Consider the following 23,702-nt stretch of genomic DNA (forward strand, 5'->3'; position numbering starts at 1 on the left):
AGGGAGGAAAGGAGACTTCTAAGAGCATGGGGCTCTGCATTTGCTTGCCCTGGACCCCCACCCCCACCCCTAGTCAGTCCCCCTACCCCAGTGCCGCAGGTGGGGCCAACAGCACCCCATTCAGAATTGAACAAATGACCAACCCCCCTGACCTTGTGGCCTGGGAGGGACTGGTCCCCACTCTAGGATGACCAATTCTTTCCAGTTTGCCCAGGGCTGACCCAGTTGTAGCATGGAAGTCTGGCATCCCAGGAGCCCCCTCCATCCCAGGCAGGCTAGGATGGTTGGTCACCCTCTGTGTAAACTGTCCACCCAGAGCCAGACCCTCACTGGGTCTTTCCTGCTGCAAAGTTGGGGCTGCTCCTGTGGCCAAAATCTCAGCTGCCCCTGTACACTGATGAATGCAGAGACAGGAGTTCTTGTCGTGGCTCAGTGGTTAACGAAGGATCCAGCATTGCTATGAGCTGTGGTGTAGGTTGCAGATACGGCTTGGATCCTGTGTTTCTGTGGCTCTGGAGTAGGCCGGTGGCTACGGCTCTGATTCGACCCCTAGCCTGGGAATCTCCATATGCTGCGGGAGCGGCCCAAGAAATTGCAAAAAGACAAAAAGACAAAAAAAAAAAAAAAAAAAAAGAAATGCAGAGACAGAGTTGGGAGGAAACAGAAAAACGAGCTTTAATTACCAGGAAAAGAGGAAACACAGCAGGCTAGTACCTCAAGGACTGTGGTAAGGAGTGGTAAGGAGGAGTGGTAAGGAGTCTTAAAAGTGTTTGAGGAGCAGGGCGTGGTCAGCTCCTGGACATTTTCCTGATTGGCTGGTGGTGCGGTCATTGGGAGTCAGCTTCATCGACCTTCTGGTTCCAAAGATCTGGGGTCTACATGCTTGTGGGCAGCTTGCTGTTAACTTCTTCCACCTGATGGGATTTTCAGCACCTGCAAAAGAGCTCCAAGGACCTGGCTCAAAATATTATCTATAGTCCTTGAGGAAGATCTAAATGTCCTTGACTTTGCTGAATGGCTAAACTATTATTACTCTGTCTTGTGTGACTGTTTTCCTTTTTTCTATATTTTCTCTCTTCGCTGATTAAATGGATTCTTTGACAAAAAGGCAGGCAGGGGACAGGAGTAGGGGTCCTGCTTGGTTATACTCCCCTTTCCACCCACAGGTAGGCACTTGGCCCCCTGGGATTTCCCTCGGAGCCGCCCTCCTGCCCCTTAGCATCCTCCCCAATTCTTGGAGAACCTTCTGTCTTTGGAAGCTTCCTATTTTACAGATAGAGAACTGAGACCTGGTGGGGAAGGTACGCCAGACACACAGGTCCGTGACTCCTGGGCAGTACTCTGCCCGTGACCTCTGTGTCCTTGGTACCTGGCCGTCGGCTTCACACCTGTGGTCTGGTGATAGGCTCTGACAAAAAAAAAAAAAAAAAAAAACCCACAACCCCTGTGCAGGGCAGGGTGTGAACCTCCTCCTGCACATTACCTGAGCCCCACCTTGTGCAAAGCCACAGGCCAGACCTTGGGAGACGGCCCTTCTTCCTTGTGTTCCTCCAGAGTCTGTGTGTTGGCAGGCCTCTCTGCCTGGCCAGTCTATGCCTTCTCTTCAGATGCTGAAGCCTCCTGGGCCCAGCCCATCCCCACCGATCATCTCAAGGGCCACTTCTCCTTAGAAGAGTCTTCTGACAAACTCCCTCCACCACCCAGCATGGGTGAAGGCCCCGCCCTGGCTCACCCCTGGGGTGATGTGACCACACTGTGTCCTCACCACCTGTTTACTCGTTGGCTTCCCCACAAGATGCAGGAGTCCCAGAGCCCAGATTACTTGCCTTAGGATTTTTTTTTTTTTTTTTTTTTTTTGTCTTTTTACCATTTCTTGGGCCGCTCCTGTGGCATATGGAGGTTCCCAGGCTAGGGGTCAAATTGGAGCTGTAGCCGCCGGCCTACACCAGAGCCACAGCAACGCAGGATCCGAGCCGCGTCTGCAACCGACACCACAGCTCATGGCAACGCCAGATCCTTAACCCACTGAGCAAGGCCACGGATCGAACCCGCAACCTCATGGTTCCTAGTTGGATTCGTTAACCACTGAGCCATGACAGGAACTCCTTGCCTTAGGATCTAAGAGCAGAGAGCCTGGGGTGTCTGGGTGGGCTGAATGACTGAATTAGGAGAAAGAAATAAAATAGGTTGGAGTTCCTGTCGTGGCTCAGCAGGTTAAGAACGCGACTAGGAACCATGAGGATGCAGGTTTGATCCCTAGCCTCGCTCAGTGGGTTAAGGATCAGACATTGCAGTGAGCTGTGGTGTAGGTTGCAGACGCGGCTCAGCTCCTGTGTTGCTGTGGCTGTGGCGTAAATGAGCAGCTACAGCTCTGATTCAATCCCTAGCCTGGGAACATCCACATGCCACAGGTGTGGCCCTAAAAAGAATCAAATCGAATTGAATCAAATAGAATAGAATAAATAAAAGTAAAAGCAGGCCTTGCACTGGTAAAACCTGTAGTCTTCCTCCCTAGAGAGGTTCTTGACTGCAGTGGGAAAGACCCCTTGGGCACCTTGGAGAGACTCGATCTCAGAGTTGCTCCATCCAATTTGCAAAGCTCAGGAAGGTGTATGTTTTGGGTACCCTCCCCCCCCATCTCCCTTCTCAGCCCAGAATCAAGAACTATCCTCCTTTGCATCTGGCCACTCCCTCTCTCCCAGGGTGGGTGGGGTCCCCCCCTCACCCCCATGCTTCATTCCCGCAGAGTAATGCTGTGGCTTCTCGCAGCTTGAACCTGCAAAGTTTCCCAGGTGGTTCTAGGTGTTTTCAAGGTTACAGGAGTGACCTCAGGCTCAGCAGGGCCCCGTCTCCTATGACCCACCCTAGCTTGATCAACGGTGTCCCCAGGCTGTCACAAACAAGGGGTTGTGGGCCGTCACGTGGCCCTGAGTAACCACACTCTTGCTTCCTTCTTTTATACACGGCCATTGAGGGTTGGTGCCGTCAGAGACAACGGCAGGGGTGCCACGGCAGTGCACAGGCTGGGTCCTTGTCGCTAAAGCAGGGAAGACACTTCTGGGCCCACGAGACAGCTGTCCCATGCTCTACTGAGCACGGTAAGTGCCAGTGTGCAAAACCACAGGGAGTGGCTGGCGGGGGTTGCTTTCCACGACCGGTGGGCCTGCCTGACAGCTAAGGGCAGGCTGGGGACAGAACCTGGGTAGGGCCTGAGCTGCAGCCCCTGTAGGGCCGGGCACCCCAAAGCTCTAGGCACTTGGCATTGAGGTCCACCTGGAGTTTGTGGCCTTATCTGGCGGTCTTTTCCAGATCCTGCTCCCCTCAATGCCTGTCCTGGCCTTTCTGCAGGGCTGGCTTGGCAGCTATCCTGAATTAAAAAACCTGGAGAAATCAGGAGTGTTTCCCTCAAAATTATGCTACCCCTTCTTTCATGGGTGGGAAAATTAAGGTCCAGGGAGGGGAAGGGATTTGCTCAGGCTATGGATCGTTCCAAAGCTGTGTTCTTCACATTTTTGTAAGGTTAAGAGTAATACTTGTCCATGGCAAATCATTACAATAGTTGAATTAAAATACTATTGCTAGCAAAAGAGAAATAATGTGGAGAGTTCTCATATTAATTTTTATCTGGGAAAACAGACAAAAATTTGTATCTGGGGTGTTTAGGGGTATAAAGGAGGATAGTGAGGAGGCTGATGGCTAAACCAGCGCCCCCCTACACACACACACCACACACACACACACACACACACACACACACACACACAGATAAGGATTAACATAGGCTCCAGTCGCCCTCAAATTCTCTTTTCCTCAGGCGGTGCCTCCCTTGGCCCCAGGCAGGCTGCACATCCTAAGTGGTCGATATCTCCCTCACCAGGCTTAGCCGGCAGATGGAGATTAAGTCTCAGCAGAAAGGGCTGGGCTGCCAGGCTGAGCTCCCTATGGGAACCTCTGCCCTCAGAGGGGCCGGGAAATTAGCCGAGAACCCTGTGCCCCTTTTTACAGATGAGAAAACCAAGGTTCAGAAGGGAGAAGCAGCTGCCCACGGCATCATGGCTGGGAAGGGGCCAAGCCTGGACCTGGGGTGGTGCCATCTGGCTGCAGGACCCTCGTGGAGCCCACAGAGACCCCAGGCCTTGGGCCCTCCGTCTCTTTGGCTGAGCTGGAGCAGGAAGACGGTAGGGGTGGCCTCCTGATAGAAATAGGATTGTAACCACTCATACTGCCCACTGCAGGACAGGCTATGAAATCCGGAGAGGCAGAGTAGTAGAGCAAGGAATAGAGACTTTATTCAGAAAGTCAACAGACCCAGAAAATGGCACACCAGTGCCCCAAAGAACCGTTTTCCCTGAGTTAGAATTCAGGCTTCTTCTGTACTAAAGGGGGACGGGGTGCAGCTAGTTGTTGCAAACTTCTGCTGGAATCCTTTGTTCCTACAGCTGTCCACTTAGTTCTGGTCACAATGTTCCAGTAAACCTCCAACAAAACATTGTTATTTTCTGTTCTGTAACCTTTAAATCCCTATATGAATGCAGAAGTGTTATACCTTTAAAGGTCAAGCCTGGGAGGCAGAGCCTTGAGAATGGGCTCTTATGTCTATTTCAGGCTACAGGAGACATTCTTTTACAAAAGTGCAGAGCCAGCAGGAGGAAGCACTGGTAACAGGGCACTGAAGGTTAGCACTGAAGGAGTAGATCCAGCATGGAGTCAGGCTGGTTCTTCTCTGTTACAATTTGCCACATTCCACATGCTTGTGGGTAAAGGAGTGATGACCACTCTGCCTGTCTCCTGCTGTGGGGGATGGTGATGGTGCAACTGAACCGATCCACTTGGCACCGGGAATATTCTCACGTCTCAGGCTGAGCATAAGCACTTTGTGTTATGAGGACTCTCTCCCTCTTTTCAATGGCCCTGTCCCAACACTTTGACAAGCACTTGAACGTATGCATAAACTCCAGCACTTGGGATGAGGGTATCTAGGCTGCTCTGCCCTGTGAAATCTTTATACGTTTTCCCTTTATTTGGAGATAGCTTGATTTAAGTATTTCCTTTCCAGTGTTCCTCTTGTGGCTTAGTGGGTTAAGAACCTGACATAGTGCCTGCGAGGATGCGGGTTAGATCCCTGGCCTCACTCAGTGGGTTAAGGACCTGGTGCTGCCACAAGCTGTGGCATAAATTGCAGATGTGGCTTGGATCTGGTGTTGCTGTGACTGTGGAGGAGGCTTCAGTGGCAGTTCTGACTCTACCCCTAGCCTGGGTGTGGCCATTAAAAGAAAAAAAAGTATTTCCTTTCCAACAAGCAGCTGTCACTAATGTAGTGAAACAAGAAATTAGTGCAAAAGTCATCATTACCGATCTGGTAGGAGGCTGGGCTCGAAACAGCAACTTAAGATCTTCAAACAGCTTTTTTGTAAGATCAAGTCTGCCGACCTGTTGCCTACAGATTCTCCTGCCCCGGCAGACACCTGGAGTGGCCCACGACTGTTTTTCCAAAGGGCTTAATTTAAGCCTGCTTAGTCCATCACAGGGCAACTGGCAAGACCTAATCCTAAGTTAAATGAGTGATTTCCAGTCAGTCTGACACCTGTTGGGTTACACTGGCGACAGGAGCAAGCCCACTGTCATTGTGAAGGGCATTAGACAATCCAAATCAGGGAATGATTTTCCCTTCCTGGGGCGCCTTCAGGCCATGCTTTTCATAGACCTCATGGGAAACAAGGCCAGCCTCTTCCTCTGGGTTTCCTAAAAGAGCCATGTGTAGATTTTGCTTGCCTTTTTGTTTTTGTCTTTGGGGTTTTTTTTTTGGCCACCCCACAGCATATGGAGTTTCTGGGCCAGAGATCAGATCCAAACCACAGTTGTGACCTATGCAGCAACTACGGAAACACCAGATCCTTTAACCCACCGTGCCAGGCCAGGGATCGAACCTGTGTCCTGGCGCTGCAGAGACGCCATAGATCCCATTGTGCCACAGCACAAACACCTATCTGTGTATTTCAGAGCATGTTCTGGCAGGACTGTGACATCAAGTTGTTCCAGTGAAAATGTCACTTGAGCATTTAATTTACAAAGTGATCTTGGCCCAGAAGGGGGGATAGGGCATCCAGGCATGTATAAGAAATTATGTTTTAATATCAGGTCTCCTAATTTATAACCACTGCAGTGGTTATAAAAATGATTGACTCTGTACTGCTCCTGATATCCCAGGGACCGGGACAGATTAGAATGTTATATATAGGAGTTCCTGTCGTGGCGCAGTGGTTAACGAATCCGACTAGGAACCATGAGGTTGCGGGTTCGATCCCTGCCCATGCTCAGTGGGTTAACGATCTGGCGTTGCCGTGAGCTGTGGTGTAGGTTGCAGACGCGGCTTGGATCCCATGTTGCTGTGGCTCTGGTGTAGGCCGGTGGCTACAGCTCCAATTAGACCCCTAGCCTGGGAACCTCCATATGCCACGGGAGCGGCCCAAGAAATAGCAAAAAGACAAAAAGACAAAAAAAAAAAGAATGTTTTATATATATATATATACATGGGATACACCCACCCACACACACACACACACCCACACACACATATAAAACCTGGTGCTTAGTACAGAATACCTTGCCCCTGTATCTACCAGAAAGTCAGTTTGCTCCCCATCGTCAGTTTTACCTAGGGTTCCCGTGGGGATATTTGAATTGGGTGCTGCCAATCCAGAGGAAGCCCTGGGACTCTTCATTCATTGTCTGAACATTCTTCCCCTTCTACCATCTGAGAGGCCACACTTCTTTTTTAAACCTTGTTTTCTTTTTTTTTTTTCAATTTTTTAAAAAATTGAAGTATAATTGATTTACAATGTTGTGTTAGTTTCAAGTGTATAGCAAAGTGATGATACGTATACAGTGTGTGTGTGTGTGTGTGTGTATATCTATATCTATATCTATATCTATATCTATCTATATCTATCTATATCTATGTTCTTTTCCATTATAGGTGATCACAAAATCTTGAGTATAGTTCCCTGTTTGTGCTATACAGTAAATCCTTGTTTTTTATCTATATTATATACCATAGTGTGTATATGTTAATCCCAACCTCCTAATTTATCCCTCACTCTCACCTTTCCCCTTTGGCAACCATAAGTCTTTTTCTGTCTGTGAGTCTATTTCTGTTTTGTAGATAAATTCATTTGTATCTTTTTTTTTTTTTTTTTTTTTTGTCTTTGCTATTTCTTTGGGCTGCTCCCGCAGCATATGGAGATTCCCAGGCTAGGGGTCGAATCGGAGCTGTAGCCACTGGCCTACGCCAGAGCCACAGCCACGCGGGATCCAAGCCGCGTCTGCAACCTACACCACAGCTCACAGCAACGCCAGATCGTTAACCCACTGAGCAAGGGCAGGGACCGAACCCGCAACCTCATGGTTCCTAGTCGGATTCGTTAACCACTGCGCCACGACGGGAACTCCTCTTTTTTTAAATTTAAGATTCCACATATGATATCATATGATCTTCCTTTTCATATGTATACTTGTATATATTCATACTTCACTTAGTATAGGTGCCTCCATGTTGCTGTAAATGGCATTAGTTCATTTTTTATGACTGAGTAGTATTCCACTGTCTACATATACCACATCTTTATCCATTCATCTGTCAGTGGATACTTGGGTTGGTTCCATGTCTTTAGCCCTCCTTTTCTTTAATTTGGGGCATTCTCTTTTCCAGTGTCCTTCCTCTTGACCATAAGCACATTGTTACTTATCTAATAATAGCTTACCTTTCTTAGCGCCTCCTGTCTTTCGGGAATTCAGTGTGGCAGCTAGAAAAGTGGCATTTCACCTTGCATCTTCTCTTTTCCATTTCTTTTCTCTGCTGTTAAATACCTTAAAAGCAATGTCTACCAATGGAAAGAATTCATTCCAAATGCACCGTCTAATCTTTGTTAATTTCTTCTGATAACCTCGGGTGCTTTACCTGATGAAGGTCATATTTGCCATTCTAGTATTTTCATGGGGTCTCAGGATCTGCATCAGTATAATGTCTGTAGCCCTGATAAATCCTTCCCAAAAATTCAAAGGGGTCTTCATTTTGGAGGGGTTTGTACTGAATTTGTTGAATTTTTTCAGACTCTTTTGTTTTGTACCCCTTTTTGAAGCCCTACCAAGATGCACTTAGTGTTCAAATAAGGGCATTGCTCCCTCCCTGTGGATGCTGCCAAGTTCAATTTGGTTCAGCTGTGGGTGCTGCCAAGTGGGCTTTGGGTGTACCATTTGGGTTTGTTTGTGGAGCTGGTACCCTTCTTCCCCGGCCTTTTCAATGATCATTCTCCTTTCATCTCCTGTAAGCATCACACTGAGAAGAATGTGTATGTTATCCATGAAGGGTGGTGGATAGCAAAAATAGAAGCAAACAATTCTGTGATTCAGAGAGGATCCTCCCTATAAGAAGCGTTGTCCAATTAAACAAGTCTGAGGAGTTCCTGTCGTGGCTCAGTGGTTAACAAATCCGACTAGGAACCATGAGGTTTCGGGTTCGATCCCTGGCCTTGCTCAGTGGGTTAAGGCTCCAGCATTGCCATGAGCTGTGGTGTAGGTTGCAGATGCGGCTTGGATCCTGCGTTGCTGTGTCTGTGGCGTAGGCTGGCGGCTACAGCTCCGATTCGACCCCTAGCCTGGGAACCTCCATATGCTGTGGGTGTGGCCCTAGAAAAGGCAAACAAAACAAAACAAAACAAAACAAAAACAAGTCTGAGGTTAAGAAGGGCCTATGCAGCCTTAGAAATCCAAACAGCTGGCGATTTGCATTTAGGCCCCTATGGAATAATTGTCCCCCTCTGGGAGTTCCTCCCAGTCTAAATTGGGTCTTCTGTCAAGTCTTTTGTTTTCTGTCTTTTTGTCTTTCTAGGGCCACACCCGAGGCCTATGGAGGTTCCCACGCTAGGGGTCCAGTTGGAGCTGTTGCTGCTGGCTGACACCACAGCCACAGCAATGCCCGATCCAAGCTGCATCTGCGACCTACACCACAGCTCACGGCAACACCAGATCCTTAAGCCACTGAGCAAGGCCAGGGATCGAACCTGTGTCCTCATGGATACTAGTCGGGTTCATTAACCGCTGAGCCAAGACAGGAACTCCTCCTGTCAAGTGTTAGATGGTGATAGCAGACCAGGTCCTTGTGCCCAGGGAAATAGTTGATCTCTATAAGGAGAGGGAGCCAGTCTGATCACTTCCTGAGCCCTAGCGTTGGGAACTGGGGCTGGTCATAGAGGAATGGGAGGCAGTGAAAGAGGTGGGTGTACTGGCATACTGGCACAGTGTCTGGAGTGGCTGTTTCCTCATTCTTGTTTTCTCTCTTTTTCCTCTATAGGATAGGTTTTCCCCTTGGGTTTCTTTTCAAGCCTTTGTACTACAAGGGGACAACTGTCTGACTTTTCCTCATTCTGATGTAGTAGCAAAATGCTTGCACCTCAGGGATGTCATCATTCTTCCCCACTTCTTCCCAGAATAGCTCTAGTTTCAGGATTGTGCTGTAATTTAGAGAGCCATTCAAAGGCCACCATGCCTCAGATCCTGACATGTACACACTGTTACAGTAACATATTTTCCTCTTGCTCATGGATTCATAGCCGTAATCAGACCACTTACCCAAATGCTCCCCAGAGGAGTTTCATTAGGGTTAGTTGAAACGTTTTCTGTCTTTTAAAGACAGAAATACAAGAAGCACAAAACACAAATGGTGCTCCCAGAGGCTAACCTCCAAAAAAACAAATGAGTTAATTTACACACCAGGTAAAAGTCCAGCACCGATTTCCCTCTCCAGCAAGGCACCCTACTCAAATACAAGACGAACTGGCATATTCCAGAGAAAAAAGCACCAAATGCAGAGGATTAAAGTTTCCAGCTGTACACACTGGAGTGACTTATGTGCTTACCCCACAGATTCCCCTTGAGGAATTGTAAAAGGAAGACCCTTAGGATATGTGGTCCTGGCAGCCTTACCTGAACCCTCCCCAATTGGGGCCAGCTGGCCACAAGCTGCAAGTCTCCTGGCAGGCTCGCCAAAATGTGTTACCAAGTCCAAGCTCCTACTGCCAAACAATAGTCCAATAAATCAAGCAATGAGGTGTTGGGGTAAGGAATAACAACTTTATTCAGAAAGTCAACAGACCAAGAAGCCGGCAGACTAGTGTCCCAAAGAACCATCTTACCTGAGTTAGAATTCAGGCTTCTTCTATACTAAAAGGGGGTTGTTGCTCACTTCTTGGTGCTGAAATTCTTTGTTCTTGCACCTGTCCTCATAGTTCTGGTTACAATGTTCCCGTAAACCTCCAACAAGACAGTTGCTATTTTCTGTTCTCTAACTTTTTTTTTTTTCTTTTTAGGGCCACACCTGTGGCATATGGAGGTTCCCAAGCTAGGGGTCGAATCGGAGCTATTCCTGCTGGCCTATGCCTATGCCACAGCAACATCAGACCCCCAAGCCGCATCTGCAACCTCCACTACAGCTCACAGCAATGCCAGATCTTAACCCACTGAGTGAGGCCAGGTATTGAACCTGTGTCCTCATGGATGCTAGTCAGATTTGTTTCCACTGAGCCACGACAGGAAACCCTGTTTTCTAACTTTTCCATGTCTGTATGAATTCAAGAGTGTTAAACCTTTTTTTTTCTTTCTTTCTGGCCACACCTATGGCATATAGATGTTCCCAGGCCAGAGATCAGATCCAAGCCACAGCTGCAACACTGGATCCTTAACCCACTGTGCTATAGTAGGAACTTTGAAAAGTGTTATGCATTTAAAAGTAAGGCCTAGGAGGCAGAGCCATGAGAAAAAGCTGTTATGTTATGTTTCACGCTATGGGCAACATTCTTTTACAAAGGTGCAGAGCCAGTATGACTAAGCACAGGCAACAGAGCACAAAGGTTAGAGCTAAAGGAATAGATCCAATATGGAGTCAGGCCTGTTCTTCTCTATTACAGGATGACTAGGGTGTGTGTGTGTGTGTGTGTGTGTGTGTGTGTGTGTGTGTGTGTGTGTGTGTGTGTGCTGGTCCATCTGTCCATTTACATGATATCCTTTGAAAATTGTCAGTTGTTAAACTAAAACCAGCTATAGGTCTCAATGAATTCATTTGTAAAAGGACCTTACCTCCTCTGTACCGGGTCAGCAAATTTGGGTATAAGAGTTGAGCGTTGGGGTTTTGGGGAGCAGGGGAAGGCAAAAAAAAGAGTTAGCTCTCACCGTGGTGATATGGGTACACTGCACCATGCGAAGGGCACAGCACGTTGAACAGGTGTATCTGCAGTATATTTCATGGGGGTGGGTCATAATTACAGAAAGTGATGTCTGAAAAAGATTCCTTGATGGGGTTGGGGTAATTGATGAGAAAAGGTCGGGAGGGGCAAGATGACAGATGAGAGGCCCAAAGCCTGCAGACAGCACTTCCTGTGCAGTTGTGTGCTGTCTGCCCTGCCTCACCCATGGGTCCACTCCTGCTGCAAAAGGCCTTGAATGACCCCCAGGATGCCCGGCCTGTGGGGGCCAGGGATCCAGTGGAGACTTGCAATCTGGTGGGACCAGCAGCGACCAGTGTCACAGCGCCCACTGAGTGCCTGTCCATCCACTAAACCCTGGGAGTATAGTATGAGCTGCAAGACATCCATGGGTCTTCTCCTATTAGCATTTATGGGCTGATGGGAATGAATGTTTAGAAAAAAAAACATTTAAAAAAAAAGGATTAAACAATGGGAACAATAATTATGCCTGGACAATCTGGGAAGGCTTCCTGGAGGAGGCAGGATTTGCTCTGGCTCCAGAGGATGGCCACGCCTTGTTCATGGGTAATACGGAACTATAACTTTTTTTTTTTTTTTTTTGGTCTGTTGTTGTTGTTGTTGTTGTTGCTATTTCTTGGGCCGCTCCCGCGGCATATGGAGGTTCCCAAGCTAGGGGTTGAATCGGAGCTGTAGCCACCGGCCTACGCCAGAGCCACAGCAACGCGGGATCCGAGCCGCGTCTGCAACCTACACCACAGCTCACGGCAACGCCAGATCGTTAACCCACTGAGCAAGGGCAGGGACCGAACCCGCAACCTCATGGTTCCTAGTCCGATTCGTTAACCACTGCGCCACGACGGGAACTCCCGGAACTATAACTTTGAAGTGGGCTCTGGAGCAAGACCACCCAGTTTCAAGTTCCCCATTCCCTCTCGTTGTTTGTGTGGGCCAAGTGGGCCTCAGTTTCCCCATCTTTCACGTGGGGTTAATATGTGGAGGTTTTGGGGCCTGAGCGAGCTAATAATTCATGTATAAAACAGTGCCCAGCACATTGTCTACACTTTGAACCTGTGAGTCACAAACCAGAGGCCGAGGCTGTGTACGCTGCCCAGGGCTTGCTGTGGAGAAAGCTTTCTAGGGCTCCCGGCCCCCAGCTTTCTCTGACTGACGAGGTCAGGGGTGTGTCAAAACTGTCTCAGTGTTGGGGACTTTTCAGGATGCAGAATGACAATGACAACAGCTGGCCTTTATCAAGCACTTTCTGTGTGGTAACACTCAACCTGGATCAGCTCACTTCCACCCATAACAAACCCATGAAGTGTAGGTACTATTAAACCCGTGGCTCAGAGACATCTGTTCAGTTGCCCAAAGTCACACAGCTTGTACGTGACAGAGCTGGGACTGGATCTGATGTGATACTAGATTTGATCCAGAGCTGGGCCAGGGCCTGTCTGTTACTGAACCAAAACTTAGTTCTGCTCACCTGCGTGCAGCAGAGCCAATCTACTGACACTGGGTTGTGAAGGAAATTGCAGCATTTATCGTAAGGCTCCAGACAAGGAGTCCGGACAGCTCAAAAAGCCAGAACTCCCCAAGGAGCTTCAGCAAAGCATTTTTTAAAGGTCAGGTGAAGGAGAAGACTCCCAGGGTCTGTGATCAGCTTGTGTACAATTCTCTGCTTCGTTGATGATGAGGTAACAGGGCAGTATCACCAGGGTTAACCTGATCAATCCTTAGGCTCCAAGGAGTCATCAAGTAGTTAATTTCGCCTGTCTGGTGGGGGTTTTGGTATCTGTAGAGGGACTCAAGACATGTCCATCAGCTACTGTCCTCTAGGTACTCCAGGAGGAGTCAAGGCAGAGGATACGGGGGAGGGGGTCTGTCCCAGGAAGGCCCCACCGGGTCCTGCTGGGTTACGACCAGCTTACCAGGACTCAGACTGGCTCTGGGATGTGGGGCACCCCTGGCTCTCCTTGTTGATTTGAGCCTCTTCTCTTCTCAGGCTGCTCAGCCCACATCCTGAGATGCTCAGTCTTTCAAATCCTCAGATTCCAAGATCTTGAATGATGGAACCCCTGGGATCCAAGATTCCAAGCAGGAGATCCCAAGCTTCTTGGAGTCCCATGAGCATCCTTCTTGAGTAGTCCAGGGCAGCCGCAAAGCACAGTCTCTGGAGCTGGGGTGTGGCCCTGGCAGCTAGCTCACCCCTCCCCGCAGCCTGGGTGGGGCTCGGGGCAGAAGCACCCTGGTTGAGGGTGAAAGACGGGAAATGAGTAGTGTGTGACCTCCCCCGTTAGGCAAGCAACAAGGCAAATAGGATGTGGCACGTCTTAGCCCTCTTTCTGAGCCCTGCCCACCCCACTCCTGTGGTGACTGTTTTCCTGCCATCAGAGGAGAGAAGAGGTGAAAGATGGGGCCCGGAGGGAGTGACTATGTGTCCTGAGCTTTGCTTCCCTCATCGGTGTAATGGGAGCCATACCAGCCAGTGCTAAAGTCCCCAACATTGTAGCTGAAACCGGTCTCTGTACCCTGGCACCCGTTAAGTCTCAGAGACAAAATCTTTGGGTGAAGCAGAAAAAACAGCTTTACTGCTTTTCCAGGCAAAGGAGGCCACAGCAGGCTAATGACACAAAACTCTGTCCTGTCTTGAAGGGGCTAGCAAGGCTCCTACAGGGTTAGCTCAGAAGACAGGGTTATTGGAAGTTCCCGTTATGGTTCAGCAGTCACGAGCCCAACTAGTATCCATGAGGATGCGGGTTCCATCCCTGGCCTCGCTCAGTGGGTTAAGGATCGGGGAGCCGTGTGGGTTTCAGTCACGTGGGCCGATGGCTGCCTGGCCACAGTCTGGCTCAAGGCTGCTCTATCCCTGGTCCCTTACCTTCAAAGCCCAGGCACCAGGCTGGGCGACACATTTCCAGTGTTAATGGTGGGGATGTCCAGGGTGAGCTGGTCGCCTGATACAGGCCCTGGCAGGGAGGTATGGGCTCTCCCAGGGGGCACCATCCTACCCCCAAAGGGCGAGGAGGTCTCTGCTCTTACCCAGATTTCCCTAGCTGCCCACAGGGGAAAAGGTAGCGAGGTCCCCATCTCCATACCCTCCTGGAGCCCGAGACCTCCCTCTCCTCTGCTCCTCTGTCCTCAGGGACCTTCCCTGCAGCATCTCATTCCATTCTTACCCTTGAGACAATATTGTCCATTTTACAGATGAGGAAGCTGAGGCTCAGAGAAGGGGGAGGGACTTGCTCAGGTTACACAGTGGTGAAGTGGCCTCTGGTCCACTCTAGGCTGCCTCTGCATGCAGGGGACCGTGGGATGGGTGTGGGGGGAGAAGGCAGCTGAGGGGAGAGGATCCCCCTTGGGGAACACAACACATCCCTTCTGCAGTCCCCGCCCAGCCTCCGGGCTGCAGAAAGCTGGCCCCTGACTCGCCCAGTTACCTCCCCGACCCAGGAACTAGTGGGTTGGGTCTTCTGTTTTTGTTCCTCTCTCTGCTTCCAGGAAGTGGCAAAGGGGTCTGTCTTCCAGGAACTGAGAATGTCCAAGTGGGGGTGGTGGATGCAAGTCTTTTCATAGTTATGAAATATGTTCCTGAGCTGATGGCTTTTTCCTAAGGTCCCCCACCCCTAGGGAAGCAGGGCCAGGATTGGGCCATATACTTTCCCTGAAAGAAAAACTCCACTCCCTGTGCAAAAAATTCTGCCTCCTTCTGGAGGTAGGTTCAGAGGCAAAGAATGTGTGTGCGTGTGTGTGTGTATGTGCGCGCGCGTGCATGTGTGTATGCGTATGAGACATTTATTAAGCACCTACTATGAGCCTGGAACTTTTGAATCCATCATCTCATTGCATTCTCCCAACAGCCCTCTAAGATAGGTACTATTTGTTGTTCCCATTTTACAGATGAGAAAACTGAGGCTCAGCAAGGCAAAGAGCTGGGTCAAGGTCATTCTGCCTATAAGGGACAGAGTTGAGACTCGAACATCCTTTTGTTAGACCCCACAGTCTATGCTTTTAATCTTGTGCCCTGCCTAGCACCTGGTACAGAGGGGGTGACCTTTCTGGGTGATGTGGGCTTTGAGGTCCTCCTTATTCTTCCCCCCTTCTCCCTAATGTGTCCCCAACTGCAGCCACAAACCCAGCAGGCTAAGCTGTCTTCCAAGCCTTTGCTCCTTCTGCCCCCTCAACAAAGTCAGGTGTCTCCACAGAATCTTACCGTGTCTTCACTGTATTCAAATCTGATCTCTGCCACTTGCCAGCTTTGTGTCTTTGGGCAAAGCACTCTACATCTCTGAGCCTTATCTGTCCTCAGTAAAATCAGGATAATTGTGAGGACCAGATGAAGCTGGTGCTAATATCATAAAGTTTGGTCTAAGAAATTATTTTAAGATATGCTCAGACTGGCATTTTATTTTATTTTTATCATTTTTGGCCACACCCACGCAAGCAGAAGTTCCTGGGCCAGGAATCGAGCCTGCGCCACAGCAGTGACCCAAGCTGCTATGGTGACAGCACCAGGTCCTTAACCCTCTGTGCCGCAAGGGAACTCCTCCAATTGGCATTTTGGAAATCATCATAATTCCAACTAACACCTGAGAGGTTGGATCGAACCTGGAAGCTGAGGGTCTGTGAGTTACAGCCACTCAAGGAATGATGAACATCTCTCTGCTCTCTGCTCCAAATTATGTGAAGTACAAGGGAAGGTACTAGAATTATTCAGGCTCTGCCCTAGACACTGTGTGTGGAATTGCATTCCACTGGAGAGTATCATGTCCAGGGAATCCAGGAATTCCCGAATCCTGCCCAAAAACATGGTTTGGACCCCACAAACAGCAGCCAGTGCTAGGAGGAGAGTAAGGGGAGAGAGAGAAACCCAGAAGGCCTGAGGGTTCAAAGGTCAAGAAGAAAGACCAGTGAGATGGCCAAAGGTAGAGGAAGTGCCCTTTCTGGCTACCTGGTCGGAAGGCTGAGACATGATACCGGAATGGATAGTGGCCCTCCCTACCCACAGGCAAATGAGACCATTGTCAGCTTGCCAAGGGCAGGGCTGTTCAGAAAATATTTGTTTGCGTTCCTATTGTGGTACAGCAGTAACAAATCCAACTAGTATCCAAGAGGATGCAGGTTTGATCCCTGGCCTCACTCAGTGGGTCGGGGATTCAGTGTTGCTGTGGTTGTGGTGTAGGCTGGCAGCTGTAGCTCCAATTTGACCCCTAGCCTGGGAACCTCCACATGCCACAAGCAAGACCCGAAAAAGCAAAAAAAAAAAAAAAAAAAAAAAAAAAAGATTTGAGTTTTCTCCTGGCCACAGATAGTGCAGTTGATGTCTCCAGGCCCTTGAGGATTTATGGGATAGGTTTACTGAACGAACCAAACTAGAGGCACTTTGCAGGAGGCGGAAATGAGAGCAAAGTGGGAAGGGGCTTTGCAGGTGTCACCTCATTTTATCCTCACAATAGCCCGTGAATAGGTGCTGTCATTCCCATCATGGAAGTGAGGACCCAGCCAAGGGGAACTGGACCATGCCTAGACGCTGAGAAAGGATAAGGAGAATCTGAGGGACAGGCTGGGGCTGTGTGGGTGGAGCCAAGACAAGGGAAAGTGGAACAGAGGGATGTGGAATCAGACTCCAAGAGGCCTTGAAGATCCAAATGAACGGGTGTATCCTGTAGACCTGTGGTCTCCAAAATCTTGCTCATGGACCCCAGTGGTGAGAGAGAATACCCCAGACTAGAGAGACTCCCAGATGTAACCATTCTGGGTCAAGGTTGGGGGTGCTTGGTCGGCTCAGGGGTACAGCTGTCCTTGACATCCCTCTGTCTGTATCCCCCTCCAGGTACCATGTTTCTGCAACTCCTTCTGCTGCTGACTCTGCTGGGCCCTGGAAGCAGCCTCTGGCCATGGGACACCTGGGAGGATGGAGCCAAGGAGACCCTAGGTCTCCTACTCACCCGCGGCCGGAGACAGGTAAATGGGAATGAATTTGACGAGTATGAATATGATCATCCGTACACAGACCCTCCAGAAAATTTGCAAAATCACACTGAGCCCATGTCCTCGAGACCCCAGCTTCTGGCTTCGTTGGGAACATTTGGGCAGAGAGATACTGCAGGGACTGCAACACCTGAGTCAGTCACTCTGGAGATGGCCACAAGGGACTCTACTGTCCTGGATGCAGGAGGGGCGGCCACTGGGAATCTGAGCATGAAACTGGCCACACAGGGAATTTCTGTCACACTGGACCCTCTGACCAAAGAACCAGTCACTGTAATCCTCAAAGAGGATACAATCACAGAGTCGGCTACAGCAGAGGCCCTGTCCATGGGGCCAGCAGGCATAGAAGCAGCGTCCACAGAACCCGTGTCCACAGAGGCCACACCCACAGAGCCCACGTCCACAGAGGCCACATCCACAGAACCTGCTGTCACAGAGGCCCTGACTACAGAACCCACTTCCACGGAGGTCCTGTCCACAGAACCCACAGTCATAGAGGCTCTGTCTGCAGAACTAACTTCCACGGCAGCCCCTTCCGTGGAGCCCACTCCCACAGGGGCCCTGCCCACATATCCAGTCCCTGCGAAGGCCTCGCCACAACACCTGCTACCATGAGGGGCCTAACCACAGCCCCTCCTGTGCCCTCCGATCCTCCCAGAGGCAGCACCATGGCCGCTGGCAATTTGCCTACTGATTCATCCTGGAAAAGCAACCAGACTCTTTCCCCCCAGAGCTCTTCTACCCCCGGTCCCAGAGAGGTCCTGTCGGACCACAGCTCCGTGAAGCAGTGCCTGCTGGCTATCCTCATCCTGGCCCTGGTGGCCACCCTCTTCCTCGTGTGCACCGTGGTGCTGGCCATCCGCCTCTCCCGCAAGAACCACCTGTACCCCGTGCGCAACTACTCTCCCACCGAGATGGTCTGCATCTCGTCCCTGCTGCCCGACGGCGAGGGGCTCGCTGCCACCACCAATGGAGTCCCGCCCAATGCCAAGAGGCAGGGCCTGAAGGCAGAGCCTCAGAAGGACCGTGAAGGGGATGATCTCACCCTGCACAGCTTCCTCCCTTAGCTCCCAGCCCCTGCTTGAGCAGGACCAGCCCCCAGGCTGCCTCTGTGGCCTCTGCTTCCTCCAGGTCTGGGTTCCTTGGAGCCCCTGGGGATGGGGATCTTTAGGGCCAGGACCCTGGCCACCCTACACAAGACTGAGAGCAGCCAGGGTCCAGGCCCCAGAGCAGGCCTGGCAAACGGAACCTCCAGGAGAGGCTGGAGAGACCTCCTCCACCTTCCAGCCTCCCATCTGTTGTGGGCTCCCTCCTGCGGCTGTCCTCCCCCTCCCCCAAGCCCTGCCGCACCCCCTCCCCCCCTGGCTGGGAGGCCCAAGCACCCAGGAAGATGGGAAAATTCCTGCCGCCACCCCCACTGCCATTTTCTTCTGGTTGCCATGGTCACTACAAGGAAGGGGCACTTTTGAGGGGACTGCCAGATTCCTGAGTTCATTTCTTATTACTTCCCCGTTTGGGGTGTCTTTCTGGGGAACCTGGGGTGAGGGCTGGGCCTGTGGGGGCTGGGCAGGCAGAAAGCCCAAAGCCAAGGGCTTCCTTCGGATCAACGAGCTTCCATCTGGCCACTGAGTAACCCTGTCCTGTCCTCCCCCGCCGCCCCCTGTGGCCAGGGTTCTGCCTGTTCATGGGAGTTTCCAGAGGCCAGCCTGGGCCTTGGAACATCACAGACACTTAGTAAATGTTGGTGAAGCAGATGATGGCTGAATGGCTGCTTCAGGTAGTGGGTCCTGGCGCTGTTCACCCCCAGCCCCAGCCCTCGCAGGAAGCCCCCTGCATGGGCTGTTAGGGTTACTTCTGGGGGCAACTTGGTGAATCCTTGGGAGGCTATTGGGGAAAAGGCGTGCTGGCCCCGGGAATCGCTCTGTTCAACTCCCATGACCCCGTTCCAGTCTACGGAATTTTTGTTCCCCCTAAAGCTCAGACAAAAAGGCCCTCTCTACATCCACGCCACCCTCTCCAGAAGCCCACCCTGACCTCTCTGTTCCACAGGAGGCTTGTCTCCCATTGTTAATGGCCATGCCCCACAAGGGGAGCCTGGCTCACACAGCCTGTAAGGCCTTCCTGCAGCTGACTCGCTGCCCATCAAGTAGAGTTTGGGGCTGGCAAACTTTTTCTTAGAGGGCCAGACCTTAGGTTGGGCAGGCCTCTGTTGCAACTTCTCAAACCATGGCATGGAGGCGGCCATTGACTCTGTGTCATAAATGTGTTTGGTTGAATTCTATTGGAACTTTATTTACAAACAGGCCACAGGCTGGGTTAGGCTCTCTAAGTTAACTGGTCCCTGACTTAAGTGTAAGGGAACCAGAGGGCCCAGTTTGCCTGGGACTTTCCCCCTTTTAGCACCAAAAGTCCTATGTCATGGAATATAAGACTTTCAGCCTCAGCAAATCAGGACAATTGGTGGCCTTATTTAAGGACCAAAACCCACATGGACCCTGAGGGTCAGATCAGGACACCAAGGTTTAGGGGACAAGGCTGGCTCTCTCCTTGACAGTGGCTGGGTGGGAATGGAAACTCTTGATTTTGGCTTCCCAATGCCTTTTGGTCATTTTTGTATAGGGAGAAGGAAACCACTGCCTTACACAAACAGACACACACACACACACACTTATAGACCTTCTAGAACATTCATCTCAGGGGCATTTTCTCCTCTAGAAAAATACCTCCAGGAGCCTCTTTGGGTGTACAAAAGCCCTCTGCTCCAGGGCACAACCTGCAGAGAGAGAGTTAGTTCAGAGAGGAGGCTGCGTCTGGTGGTATTGGTTGCAGCCCAGGGGAGAGGGGTTGTGGGAACAGGGGAGATTGGGGAAAGGCAGCAGGGCTGTGGGGGACAGAATCAGGGACAAGTGGAGACGTGCCTGCTTCTCACTCCCCTCTCCCCGCCCCTGACCCTCTAGAACAGGTGTGATACACAGGGAGGTGTGTTCAGGGTGCTTTGGTGGGTCACTGTCGGGAGAGGGTATCCGCCCTGGGCTGGGGAAGCCGCCCTGAGAAGGCTGCGTCCTAAGGGAGGAACAGGCGTTGACTTCCCCTTTGGCGCCGATCAGAAAAGTCAGCTGGGACTTCCCTGGTGGCTCACATCATAATGACTCGACGTTGTCTCTGCAGTGGTTCTGGTTCAATCCCTGGCCTGGGAACTTCCATATGATGCAGGTGTGGCCACATTAAAAAAAAAAAAAAAAAAAAAAAAGTCAGCTGGGGGACTCCACATCATGGGGGTTGGGGACCCAGAGGCTGAAGGACTTGGGGGGATATTGCGCAGTCCCTCTGAGATCTCTTCCGTCTGGGCAGGGAGCAGGTCTCCGCGGTCCTCTGAGGGCTCGTAGAGCATCTGTGCTTCAGGGTGTTGGTTTCCCATCTCTCTACTAGAAGAGGGCCACCTGTCTGCAGCACTCCCTCCAAGGTGCAGGATTTGTAAAGCCGAGACAGTGGGTACTTGAAACAGCCACCAGGGGACGCCCACCACCAGCTCTTGGAGCCATTGGCGGCCTGGCGCTTCCCTCTTGTCCAGGGTCCAAAGGTGACAGAGGGATGGTTTAGCTGGAACAGAACCCCAAACCCAGTGGGGTGCTGGTGTCTATTTAACAACTGGCTCCTCGGGTGGGTTGGGGCCAAGGCATGATCTGCTGTGCTTGCCAACGTCCTTGCTGTAAATACACCCATGGCTGATTTTGAGCAACCAGCCATTTATATGGTAGATGATAGAATAACATAAATAACACCAACAGCATAGATAATAATAGGATGTAGTAAAATTCCAGGGCAGTGATGAATTTTAAGTATGGAAGACCTTGGTTTTTAATATGATTTAATTTTAGGAAACATGAAATTCTGGAACTTTGACAGTGGGCTCTCAGATACTGACTGATATAGGCCAATGGGCCAGCTCTGGCATCCCGGGACGGCCTGCCCTTTGCCTGGACCACCCCTTGCCCTTGAACGTCACCACGTGAATTGCCCCATGCATCCACTGAGCACACATAGCTGCTCTGTCTCCATGGGTCCCCTCAAACGACCATGGAAGGAGGAACTAGGATCCTTCCCATTTTGGGAAAGAGGAAACTGAGGCTCAGAGAAGCGAAGTCGCCTCTCCCGGCTCATGTGAGAAGATCCAGGATTGGGACCCGGGTCTGAAGCAGAAATCCACGTGTTCTAACCACAATGTCACATTGTCCTTGAGATCACGGTGGGGTTCTGGGGAATCCCATGCCCCAGATTCCCGTCCCGGATGACCTGTCCCGGCATCTGGCCGTCCCCCTAGTCAGTCACCCTTTGCGGCTCCTGGTTGCTGAGGGTAGGCCCTGGAACTTGGGAGGGTGACCTAGTCAAGCCCGGCTCCTTCCTTGTAGAGAGCAGGACACAGGGGAGCTGGGACCGAGAGAGATGGCTGGGACCGAGGAGCTGGCATGACTGGGCAGTCAGTACGTGCCCAGCCCCATGCCAAATACTTCATCTGCCTGCTCTCATTCAGACTTCACAACTGTGACATGGGAACCACTATGATCCCATTTTACTGCTGGGGAAACTGAGGTTCAGAGAGCTGGACTGCTGCCTCTAGCAGGTCACACTGCTAAGACACCAGACTCTGCTGACTTCAGCCCTGGCAGCAGGGAAGGAAGGAGGGTAGACAGGAAGTGGGGGCAGGAGGTGGCTGGCTAAGTTTCCTCCAGTCCCCTGTGGGTGGGGGGACTTTTTAGAGGGGGGCTGCCAGCCCTGTGGGTGGTTCATCCAGCAGCTGATCTGGACAGAGTCTTCCCAAACCCTCTCTCCATCTCCCACCCCCATCTACCACTCAGCCAAGCCACAAAACTCAGGCGTGGTGCTAGATCCCGGGAATCACATGGGCAGGAGAGGCCTGGCGTTACCCTTGGGGCTCATGGTCTAAAGGGAGAGATTGAGCCACATTACCGTTGTAGCTCAGCGGTAATGAACCCGACTAGTATCCACAAGAACATGGGTTCGATCCCTGGCCTCACTCAGTGGGTTAAGGATCTGGTGTTGCCCTGAGTTGTGGTGTAGGTTGCAGAGGCAGCTCAGATCTGGCGTTGCTGTGGGTATGGTGTAGGCCAGCGGCTACAGCTCTGATTCGAACCCCTAGCCTGGGAACTTCTGTGTGTTGTGGGTGCAGCCCTGAAAAGCAAAATAAATAAATAAATAATAGATAAAATAAAGAACATGCAAAGCTAAACTAGGGTGATAGAAGTCTGATCAGTGGTTATCCTTGCAGGGGGATGACTTGGAAGGGGTGTGAAGGCACCTTCTGGGGTGATGGAAACATGCTTGATCTTCATCTGGGTGGTGGGCACGTGGGTATCTACATTTACCAAAGTGCCCTGAATGGCTCTTGTCGGTTGGTGCCTTCCTCCGCGTGTGAATAGATCTCAAGTGCACCCAAACCAACAAGCAGGCAGGCAGGCGGTTCGTGAGCTTGAGCAAGCCTCGGAACTGCCTGCCTGGAGGGTGGAGGGCTTGGGGACCTGCCCACGGGAAGGGACCAGGGAGGCCTCAGCTGCTGCGCAGCCCCCACCCATGTCTTGTGTGATCTAACCCTTCTCACCCACAGTGGCTGCTCTCCTGCTCAGACACCATCCATGGCTCCCCAGTGCCCAAGTCCGAAAGAAGTTTCCAGCCTTGTCCTTTGCTGGCCACTAGCCTAAATATCTCAGGGTCCAGACAGACCGACCTCAGCCCTCACTGCTCACCCACCCTTCCTGCCTTTGGTCACCAGCCCCCCACTACCTCTCCACTTGCTAAGGCTTGGCTTCCCCAGGCCCTGAGGCCTTTTTGAGCTTTGGGTTGACCCAGCCATGCCTCTGGGCTCCCCTTTTGCTCATCCTCCCCACTTCCTTCTCCTCATCTCGGGCACAGAGACCAGCCTGGATGACCAACAGGTAACACCAGGTGACTCCTCCTCCGCTTGGGACTCGATCTCTCCATCTATAAAATGGGTGCCAGGTCTGCTCATGTCACCAAGTGGCCTTTGGTCACTCATCCGTCCCTCCCACATAAGGCAGGGACCTGTGGATTGTTCATTCTCCAGAAAGCTCAGCCTGCTGCCTGGTCCTGTCTGTGCCATGGGTGAGTGCCCAGGGCCATATGATAAATAACAAAGGCAGTAAAGGGGTCGTGGCAGCTCACTCTTGTGTGCTCATCATGGGTTCACTCATGTTAACCTCATGTTTTCTGCTTTAACCCTTACCCTGTGACATAGGTTCTATTTATAACCCTATTTTACAGAGGAGCGCATTGAGGCTCAGAGAGGTTCAGTGGCTTCCCTAAGGCCACACAGCGTGAAAAATCAGAGATCTGAGATTCAATTCTTTCTTTCTTTCTTTTTTTTTTTTCCTAAGGCCATACCCACAGCATATGGAGGCTCCCAGGCAGGGGTCCTATTGG

General features: G+C 51.0%; 1 protein-coding gene across 1 annotated transcript; it reads left to right on the top strand.

Moving 5' to 3' along the window:
• SELPLG (selectin P ligand) lies at positions 2,959-22,309 on the top strand. Its single transcript, NM_001105307.2, is given in 3 exon segments — positions 2,959-3,098; positions 17,089-17,840; positions 17,843-22,309. Coding segments are annotated over 2 exon segments (1,218 nt in total). The 5' UTR covers positions 2,959-3,098; positions 17,089-17,093; the 3' UTR covers positions 18,314-22,309.

The sequence above is a fragment of the Sus scrofa genome, chromosome 14 (genome assembly GCF_000003025.6).
Source record: "Sus scrofa isolate TJ Tabasco breed Duroc chromosome 14, Sscrofa11.1, whole genome shotgun sequence".
Classification (NCBI taxonomy): domain Eukaryota; kingdom Metazoa; phylum Chordata; class Mammalia; order Artiodactyla; family Suidae; genus Sus; species Sus scrofa.